We start from the raw sequence: 10,118 nt of genomic DNA, 5'->3' as shown, positions 1-10,118 counted from the left end.
AATCTCGAAAACTTCTGAACGGATTTTGATGAGATATTCTCTAATATATTCTGTATCAATAGGAGAGTGACCTTTTTAACTTAGAATTTTAACAGGGTTGCCAACTCTTAAGGAAATTACTATATTCAATTCTAATAAGCGTAGGCGTCAGTTCTGCACCGTCACTGTCAAATGAAAAGACTTAGCCTCTGGATGTGTAATAATGTATAATTTTTCTGAGTAGGGTTGCCACCTGTTTAAAAACTATAAGATCTTCACCGTTCGTTTAACTTTAAGTTTTTTGAGTAGGGTTGCCACATATTTGAAATTACTATGTTCGATACATAGTTTAAAGGAAAGGCGAGATATTTTAACCACGCTACTGAACGGATTTGGACAAGACTTTTTATGTATATAGTAAACGAAGTACATGATGACATATGATTTCTTTCTCCAAATACATAAATGTACATCATATGCATACATTTAGCGCGTGGCGAAGCCTCGCGCATCCGTGGCCGGCTAGTATTCGTATATTTTACGAGTTTAAAAAACATGTTTCTGGAGTATTTCACGTCAAGCGGTCCTGTAAAAAAAGGGTGATGCTTTAGAATTCCTTCTTATTTTGGGTAATTGTACCTGTGTGAAATATGAAATTGTGTGAATATTTTTTGTCTTTATATGATGGTTACTTTTCGAGTTATGGGATTTCAAAGAATAGTTAAAATTAAAATTAGGTTTTCTCTAAAGTATTTTTCGTATTGAAAAAAATATATTACAATAAAATGTAAAAAAAAAATTTTTAAACAAGCTTTTATTTAGCATGTACAATCAAAAGAATAAAAATCTCAAACTCTAATGAATAGTACCAACAATTTGTACTGATTTACTTCGTTTTTAAAAAAGTTTGCCGCGCGAATACATACATATGTATACATAACCAGTTATGCATGTACGCTGAATTCGTCGACAAGCTTTTTTAAAAACGGAATAAATTTGTACAAATTGTTAGTTATTTTCATTAGAGTTTAAGAACCTCCTTTCACTATTTGGCTTTCTGTAACTTTAACGAAACCTTAGCTTATTTTATTTTATTCATTTTATTCTTTTGATTATACATGTTAAATAAAAGCTTGTTTTAAAAAATTTTTTTTTTACATTATTTTATTTTAAACCTTTTACTTTTGTTTTATATAATCAGGACATACTATTTTTATTAAAGGCTGACTCTCCATTTATGGGCATAGTACATTTAATATAAGCTGAGTAACTCTTTTCGATCATCTGAGCAAATCACGTTGAGTTCAGGTAGCGAAAAAATTGTATGATGGAAAAAATGGCGGAAAGTTCCGAACAAAACAACACCGAAACAAATCGGTGTCTTATTTAATTTAAGCATTCAGTTCAAGTACAAACCACACACCCGGTAGGTGCTCTGCAGAAATTCGTATAGAAATATCACAAGGTTAACAGCTGATTCATTCCAACTAATTTCCGGTATGTTATCTTACCAAAGAATTTACAATAGAATCTATCAAACCAGTGCCTAAAACTATAGTCCTTAGTTGCGCCTGCAAATTACGCCTGCTATCACTAGCAGTACTGAAAACGCTGAAAGGCGGCTGTTAATCGAAGATCACACGATGTGTACATTTGTACGGATTTGTCCTTTTAGCAGACACAGAGTGGTGTTTAGAAATTTAAGTTCAGCTTGTTCAAGCGTGAGAGAGTAACCTGTTTTCAGTATTGTATTGGAGCGAGTGCGCGGCGGTTGTGTTTTCAAGTCAATAAAGAATATTAATTAAATCTAAGCGAGTCGTCTATTTATTTAGTGCGGAAACATAATTTGGTCCATCGAGCCGAATGGTGAAGTGTTTACAGTCCATTAATCGAGCTATATGCGGTGAATTTGGCAAAATAAAATAATAAAACAAAATTGCAAATTGTGTTGTGAAATTCGGCGAGTAGCGCTTTGTGTTATACACACACGCAATGCACGTTTCGGTTGTCAGCAAATATTACTCGGTGGTGCTGTGCGCTCAGCAGCGCGGCGTTGGCAGCGAATAGTGAATAGCTTTCAAAATTTAAGTCGGAGCATTTGTGAATTTTGTTTGTGTTGGCCGCTGCGTCTGGCTCATCTGCGCATTCTGCGCTGCGGTTTCTATTCTTGCGTGACGGCGACTTTAGCGAATGCTGTTTGGCTTTGGGGTTTGGCTCATTGCGGCGCTCTTTTCTGCGACGCCGACAGCGTTTTTGATTTGCTTTTTACACTACAGGTGCTACAGGGGACATTGAGTTGTGTTTTGTTTAGTGGAGTGTCTGCAATGCACTCATAGCTGCGATCTGAGGTGTGATTTGTTTTAGTTGAGTGACTGCGATACACTCATAGCTGCGACCTAAGATGTGTTTTGTTTTAGTTGAGTGTCTGCAATACGCTCATAGCTGCGACCTGAGATCTGATTTGTTTTAGTTGCGTGTTTACGCTCATGGCTGCGATCTGAGTTCTGCTTTTGTTTTGAGTTGCGTGTTCACGCTCATAGCTGCGACCTGAGTTCTGCTTTTGTTTTAGTTGCGTGTTTACGCTCATAGCTGCGACCTGAGTTGTGATTTTGTTTTTAGTTGAGTGTTTGCGCTCATAGCTGCGACCTGAGTTGTGCTTGTGTTTAGTTGAGTGTCTGCAATACGCTCATAGCTGCGACCTGAGTGGTGTTTTGCTTTTGCATAGTGCGTATTGCTGCGAATTGTGTTGTGTTTGTTTTTGCTGAGTGTTTGGTAGGTGGCCAATGCACTCAAAACTGCGACATGCCGGTAAAGTTAGTATTTGTTTGGTGTTGTTTTTGCCTTTGCATTTTATGTGACGCTCAACACGGCGAAGTAGAAGCGAATTCCTTTGGTGTATTCTGGGGAATTGGTCTTTCGTTGATTTTGCTGTTCGTGCTTGGCTTATTTTAAAAAGTACAGAATAGAGTTGTAGAAGTGGGAATGTATGTCTTCTGTCTGTAAGCGAATTATTCAGCATTTTGCAAGAGAGTATTATTATTTGGGGATTTATTTTCTTTTGCACTCGCTGGCAAACTAACTAGTATTTCAAGACGGTGCGCGCATATTGCTGTGTATTCTGCAAACAGAAAGTTCTTGAACATTCTTTGATTTTGATGAGCACATATTACTCTATTGGATTTCGGATTGTACTTTGAAATTTCTAGTTCGGTTCGCTTCATTTTACCTAATTAATCGTTATAGAAATAATAAACAGCATTTGATTTCAGGAATAGGAAAATGCCGAAATTAAATAAGGAAGGGAAAAACAAGCCAGCAGCAAGTGCACCCAAGAGGGTAGGAGCAGCGCAGTCAGCAACAGCAAAAAAGAAGCGTGACGTGGGAAATGTAGCTAATCCTCAAAATGGTGCGTGTATATCTATGGCCGTGGGTCGTAGCTGCACAGGTCGATAGGCGTGTTTTTGCAAAATGGCCCAAGTTCAATATTTAAAAAAAAAATTTGCATGAGATTATGCATTTATCGAGATTTTAGGTGTCTTGTTCACCCACTTCTACTGCAGAATTTCGACTTGGGCAGCTGTGACTTGTGGCAATACATATTTGAGTGGTTAATGTAATTCGGAGCGCCGGCGTTAAACAAATTATTATTATTGCAAGTGTCGAATTATTGAAGTATTTGCATTGGGGGAAGAAAACCCAGCCGCTTATTTTCCAGCGATTATAGGTATGTCAATTTATACATATGCCACCTTGGGTGTGGTTATCACCATGTTTCAAGCGAATCAGCGATTTTATGAGAATGCATTTGTGTATTATCTGCCAAATAAATTAAATTGAATTATGAGTTCGGGAATTAGTCTGCGACTTGATGGTATTTCTAGCGAATCAGCGATTTGATGCGAATGCATTGGTTTATTGATTGGCAATAAACTGAATGGAGTTTGGGAATTAGTCAGCGACTTGATGGTATTTCTGGCGAAACAGCGACTTGATGTGACTACAGTGGTTTTGGTTGCTAATAAACTGAATTGAGTTTGGGATTAGTCTGCGACTTATTGGTATGAGCTGGATGCAAATTCAGGGGAAAGGGGTATATATGTAAATGGGTTTTAAGGGTAGTTGGGTAGTTTCGAAACGCATGCACGGGTGCATATGCAATGACGTCGCGTCAGACATTGATGTGATTTGGAAATTTAGCAAACGTAGTTTACTATACTGTAAGGGGCGATTAAACGTCGGCGTTGGAATTAGGCTAGAATAGTTCAAGATTTCCCAAGGCCCTTTTAAAACATTTCTCTTGGTATTTCCAGGTAGCGAACAAAGGGTCACATCGCAAGATGATCAGCAGGAGGTGATCGTGGGGGGTTCTTCGCGGAACATATCCACTATAGATAGAGCGGTATCTCAAGGGATTTCAAGCGCCAGTAGTATTCAAGCAGATATTGATTTTACGGTGGCGCAAATTCAGCGTCAATCTGACTGGTTAGCTTCGGCGACCTCGGAAGTTAGGGATGTGGAGGTGATCAAAGCTCGTCTTGATATTCTTACCACAGCCTGGGGCAAATTTGAGGAAAAATGTCGGGAGTTGCAACAGAGGTCGCGAAGTGAGCTGCAACGGGCGGATGATATGACACGGCAACAGCAGGTTGAGGACGTTTACGTAGGAGTTCGAGCGCAATTCTGCAATAGAATCAAGTCATTGCAACCAGCTGTATCTACGGCGGCATACCAGCATACAAATAGTCGCTCACTACAGTTGCAATTTGCCGAACTGCCTTTAGCAGATAGACTCCCGGTATTTGGTGGAGCCCATCGAGAGTGGATTCAGTTTAGGGACATTTTCACGGCGGAGGTTATTCAAAATCCGCACCTTACAAACTTGCAGCGCCTCCGGCGACTGCAAAGCTGCGTCAAAGATAGTGCGGCCAGGGCCATGGGCTATTGGCCTCAGCGAGAGGAGAGCTTTTCCGATGCCTGGAAGACATTATGCCTAGCGTTCGATAATGAATATTTGTGTCACGCTGCACACTGCTCGGCAATTTATGGGCTGCCCATTTGGCCAAAGGCTACCCATGCATTAATGCGCAATATGCTTGATGTGACGCGCAATAGCTTGCGTATGATTTCAAGGCAGTTGGGGGCTGAAGAGCAGCGTGACTTACTAATATTAAATTTCCTTGAGTCCCGCTTAGATAGCACATCCCGCAGCCAGTGGGAAATGGTTAGGCCAACCGATCGTATACCCAATTTACAGACCGACTTTTATGTATGGCTTGAGCGTCGGAGCAGCGGGCTATTGAGTCAGGCGACACTACCTTCATCTAATCACAGCGAGAGGCAAGTAAACAAGGCTTCAACGAATCAGCGTGCATTCCCAAGCGTGTCGTCACGATCCAGCACCCACCCTTGCTTCCACTGCTCGGGCGATCATGCTTTTCATCGGTGCCCAGGAATTGGAAGTATGCATAGGGAGGAGAAAGTTAAACGAATTTTTGAGCTAGGACTATGTCAGAACTGCTTGAGAAGAGGTCATACTGCCCGGAACTGTTTACAAAGCCGTTGTCCAAGATGCGCACGGGCACCTCACAACAGCATTATATGCCCCAAGCTATCTGGAACTTCCAAGGAGGTGCCATCACGCACATCCGCGTTAGCAACAGCCGGAGAGGGGGAAACGGTAGCAGAGCAATAGCAGCCAATGGATTATGAGAAAACCGGCCTCGGGGTTTTCAGCAGTGCAGGTTCGTCGCAGCTAGAAGAGCATATAGGATCCACCATACCATCGGGTGGAGGCAGCAATTTACACGATAACATATTAGCAACAGCACAGGTGCGCTTTCTGACCAGTAGTGGGGCAGTAGTTACGCTACGTGCAATATGCGATACAGGAGCTCAGGTGAATTTGATTAGTAAGGGTGTCGTGCAAGATAATAGGATCTGTACGCGCCGAACTAGAGTAGGAGTATCAACGGCGGTCAAGTCAAGATCTTACATCTGCGAAAAAATGGTTACCGGTCATTTTATGTCTCTTTATGACGAGGATCTACGGTTACTGATTTACTGTCTGGTAGTGCCTTCGGTATTAGGAGAAATGTTACAACCCCAAAAACGTTTGCAAAGGCAGGAAGTACCAAGTGATATATTAACATATTTAGCGGATCCGAAGTTTGAAAAACCAGCACAGGTCCAATTGCTTTTAGGGGTAGGAGTATGGGCTCGACTCATGCAAGATAACATGCGGCGCCTGTCTGCGGGGTTTGTGGCACAACAAACCCGTTTAGGTTGGCTACTTTTTGGTGAAATCTCCACTAATAACAGTGTTGTTGCTGCCCACCTCACCAAAAACGTAGGCCAAGGCGAGGAGGATTCTCAGCTTGATAAATTGTTACGAGGGTTTTTCGAATTCGAGGGTATGCCTGGCGATGAGTCCACATGGACAGCGGAGCAGCAAGCGTGTGAGGATCACTTCTTGAAAACGCTCGCGTTTGACTCGAATGCCGGTCGTTATGTGTTGCAGATTCCTTTGCGGCCTCATTGGGATAGTATTGGCTCTAATCGGGCAATGGCACTGCAACGATTCATAAAATTAGAGCAACGGTTTAGACGGGACGCTGAACTAAAGCAGAAGTATCAGGCATTTATAAATGAATATGTAGCGAAGGACTGGCTCCGCCCAGCGACGAATCCGCCGGAAAACAAGGCCTATTATATTCCCCATCATGCTATAACGAAAAAGTTTAGGGTTGTTTTTGATGCCTCTTGTTTGACGGACACTGGCATATCGTTGAATGATGTGCAAATGATCGGACCGAAACTGCAGCAAGACCTGATTGATCTCCTTTGGGGATTCCGTTTGAACACGTATGCTGTAACGGCGGACATCAAGCAAATGTTCCCCCAGGTAAAGATAGCAAGGAAGCATTGGGACCTACAGCGCATTTTTTGGAGGAATGATGTAGGAGAAATAGTGGAATATTGGCTGACGGGGGTCACATTCGGTATGGCATCTGCGCCATTTTGTGCCGTTCGGGCGATGCAACAGTGTGCCAGAGATAATTCAGCTAGGTGGCCTCGAGGAGCCAGAGCGGTATTAAACAACTTTTACATGGACGATTGCTTGGTGGGTGAAGACACGGAAGAGGATTTGCTTCTACTCTGCCATAAAATGCAGCAGCTGCTAGCCGCCGGGGGTTTCGAACTCACTAAGTGGCAATCAAATTCGGAATATATTAATAGTTCCATTGGTGCGCATTCTGCTGAATCAGCTGCTTGGCTGAATACCCATACGGAAGCATCGGTTCTTGGTCTCAAATGGATGCCCGCAACAGATGAGTTTGCCTTCGCAGTTCAACCCCTTCCAGATATTCATGCTACGAGCTGGACTAAGCGTTCAGTCTTGAGCATAACCGCACGAATTTATGATCCTGATGGCCTAGCAGCACCGTTTATAGTCAATGCAAAGATACTTATTCAAAAGATCTGGAAGGAGAAGCAAGATTGGGATATGATACTATCAGATCCATTGAAAACGGCCTGGCAGAACATTTTTCTCAAATTCCACTTTTTAACAATCTGCGCATACCACGGTGGATAGGTTACTCCCGGCGACTCACTATGACGTTACACGGTTTTTCGGACGCGTCCACGCTTGCATTAGGTGAAGCAGTATACGTGACAATACATTCTGGGGCTGAAGTGAAATCGAATCTATTACTATCTAAATCTAAGGTGGCGCCTCTGCGAGGAGAAACCATTCCACGTCTCGAACTGCGTGCTGCAGTGCTGCTTAGTGAGCTTATACAACGGGTAGTGAACATTTGCAAAACTCAACATAATATAATGATCGGCTCGATCACGGGTTGGTCCGATTCGATGGTAGTCCTCTGCTGGTTGAAACGGGGCGAAAGTAGCCTAAAGCAATTTGTAGCAAATCGCGTACGTCAGATCAATACGAACACAGCTGACTGCGATTGGAGGTATGTACCCACGGATATAAACCCAGCAGACCTGATTTCTAGGGGAATGACAATGAGGGAGTTGATTGAGTCCGAACTTTGGTGGCATGGGCCTGATTTCCTTCGACAACCCGAGGCTATGTGGCCAAACCCACCAGAAAGGATATCCGAGCAGGTCGAAACGGAAGTTAAGAATGAATGTCGACGCGTAAGAAACCGCACAGATCGGACCAGTGGTCAAATGGTGGCCAAGGTCAACGCTATATATATCGAACAAAAGCCATTATTAGAGCGTTACTCTTCGATGAATCGATTGATAAGGGTAACTGCGTGGGTATTTAGATTTACACGGAACTGCCGATCACCATCGGCCGAAAGGCAGAACCTTCACTTAAGCGTCAAGGAACTCGAACACTCACTTACATTTTGGATCCGACAGGAGCAAAGCGACTTCTTTGGGGATGATATCCGAAAGCTCGAGCGCTGGGCTCAGCACCAGCAACCGGTAGAGACCTCGAAGTTGTCCAATTCAATTGCAATTTTGGCTCCGTTTTTGCAAGATGGCGTACTACGGATGAGCGGCCGACTGCAAGCGGCAGATATACCGGACGTTCAACAAAATCCAATCATATTACCAGGCAAGGGGAGATTGGCCCTTTTAATGGCACGCGCAACACATGTCAAATTGCTGCACTGCGGGGCTCAGCAGCTTATAGCCGCACTAAGACAAAACTACTGGATCCTCGGCGTGCGGTCGCTAGCGAGATCAATTGTCAAATTGTGTATAACCTGTGAAAGGCTGCGAGCCAAGACGACCGAACAGATGATGGGAAATCTTCCGGCGTGTCGGGTGCGTCCAGCCCGTCCATTTGTACATACGGGAGTCGATTACGCAGGCCCCATACAAGTCCGTCCAGATCGACGCCGGGGAAACGTCGTTATTAAAGGATATATCGCGGTGTTCGTGTGTATGGTATCAAAGGCGGTGCATTTGGAATTTGTATCAGATTTATCTACCAAGGCCTTCGTTATGGCCTTTATTCGCTTTACGTCGCGCTATGGGCACTGTCTGCATCTATGGAGTGATAACGGAACCAATTTTGTTGGCGCAGAACGTGAGTTAAGTAGAATGCTGCAAACTTGGCAAGCCTCAGACCTCTTCGACCAATTATCAGCACGTCAAACCGAATGGCATTTTATTACACTATCTGCACCGCACCAAGGAGGGCTTTGGGAAGCCGCGGTGAAAGCTACCAAGCACCATCTCCGACGAGTCATGGGAGCTCACTTGTTAACGATCGAAGCCGTACAAACTGTGCTAGCAGAAATTGGGGCGGTCCTCAACTCGCGTCCATTGTGCGCCCTGAGCGCTGACCCACAAGACTTATCGCCCCTTACACCCGGTCATCTGCTAATTGGTGAAAGTTTAGTACCTGTGCTAGGGGAGCAAATACCAGTGGAATGGCCGGAGAATCGCCTCGACTACTGGCAATCTCGGCAACGAATCACTCAGCGTTTTTGGAAACTGTGGAGCAATAGCTACCTGCACGAACTTCAACAGCGACCCAAGTGGCGAGAGAGCAGACGGAATCTCAAGATAGGCGACTTAGTAGTCATAAAAAACGAAGCTACGCCACCGACCCTATGGAAAATGGGACGAATCACCGCATTGCATCCAGGGAGTGATGGTCTAGTCCGCAATGTCACACTTTGGACTGGCAATGGCTCCATTAATCGGCCAGTACAAAAGCTATGCGTTTTACCTGTAGAACCAATTGAGCCTCGAGTCACACCGAGTCTCAAGGCCGGAGGATGTTCAAGCGTGAGAGAGTAACCTGTTTTCAGTATTGTATTGGAGCGAGTGCGCGGCGGTTGTGTTTTCAAGTCAATAAAGAATATTAATTAAATCTAAGCGAGTCGTCTATTTATTTAGTGCGGAAACACAGCCCAATAAAAGAATTTCCGAACAACACCACTCTGTACCTGCTGAAATGTACAAATCGAGTGATCCCTTCTTAAGATGAAGACAAACATAGGAAACTGCGAAAACGTTAAAATTGAAAGCTAACATAAGTGCATAGTATAAATTTTGGTTTTATGTCTGTTCTGTATGTGGAGATTTTTGCAAATCATTGGGAAATTTATACACACTTATATAAGAAAAGCATACCTGCTTTCGAACGA

At 43.5% G+C, this 10,118-nt stretch overlaps 3 protein-coding genes across 3 annotated transcripts; all 3 read left to right on the top strand.

The window, feature by feature from the left end:
* Positions 1–3,258: 3,258 nt before the first annotated feature.
* LOC108367188 (uncharacterized) lies at positions 3,259–5,671 on the top strand. Its single transcript, XM_017621783.1, has 2 exons — positions 3,259–3,385; positions 4,290–5,671. The coding sequence occupies exons 1-2, from the start codon at positions 3,259–3,261 to the stop codon at positions 5,669–5,671; spliced, it is 1,509 nt and encodes a 502-aa protein (XP_017477272.1).
* Positions 5,672–5,677: 6 nt separating this feature from the next.
* On the top strand, positions 5,678–7,573 carry LOC108367187 (uncharacterized). The gene has a single exon (XM_017621782.1). It carries the CDS (start codon positions 5,678–5,680, stop codon positions 7,571–7,573), a length of 1,896 nt encoding a protein of 631 aa, XP_017477271.1.
* Positions 7,574–7,593: 20 nt separating this feature from the next.
* Positions 7,594–9,756, top strand: LOC108367186 (uncharacterized; the record flags this gene model as incomplete). The annotated part of the gene is made up of 1 exon (XM_017621781.1): positions 7,594–9,756. A coding segment is annotated over exon 1 (2,163 nt), but the record flags the coding sequence as incomplete, so codon positions are not given.
* Positions 9,757–10,118: the final 362 nt, after the last annotated feature.

This window comes from Rhagoletis zephyria, unplaced genomic scaffold (assembly GCF_001687245.7).
Source record: "Rhagoletis zephyria isolate East Lansing unplaced genomic scaffold, Rhagoletis_zephyria_1.1 Rzeph_scaffold_02577, whole genome shotgun sequence".
NCBI lineage: Eukaryota > Metazoa > Arthropoda > Insecta > Diptera > Tephritidae > Rhagoletis > Rhagoletis zephyria.
This window is presented reverse-complemented; position numbering and strand designations above follow the sequence as displayed.

Excerpts from the sequence above, each read along its gene's own strand:
- LOC108367188 (XM_017621783.1), top strand. The coding sequence starts at position 3,259 with ATGCCGAAATTAAATAAGGAAGGGAAAAACAAGCCAGCAGCAAGTGCA. Across the intron at positions 3,386-4,289 it reads TGTAGCTAATCCTCAAAATG|GTAGCGAACAAAGGGTCACA; the intron begins GTGCGTGTATAT and ends TGGTATTTCCAG.
- LOC108367187 (XM_017621782.1), top strand. The coding sequence starts at position 5,678 with ATGGATTATGAGAAAACCGGCCTCGGGGTTTTCAGCAGTGCAGGTTCG.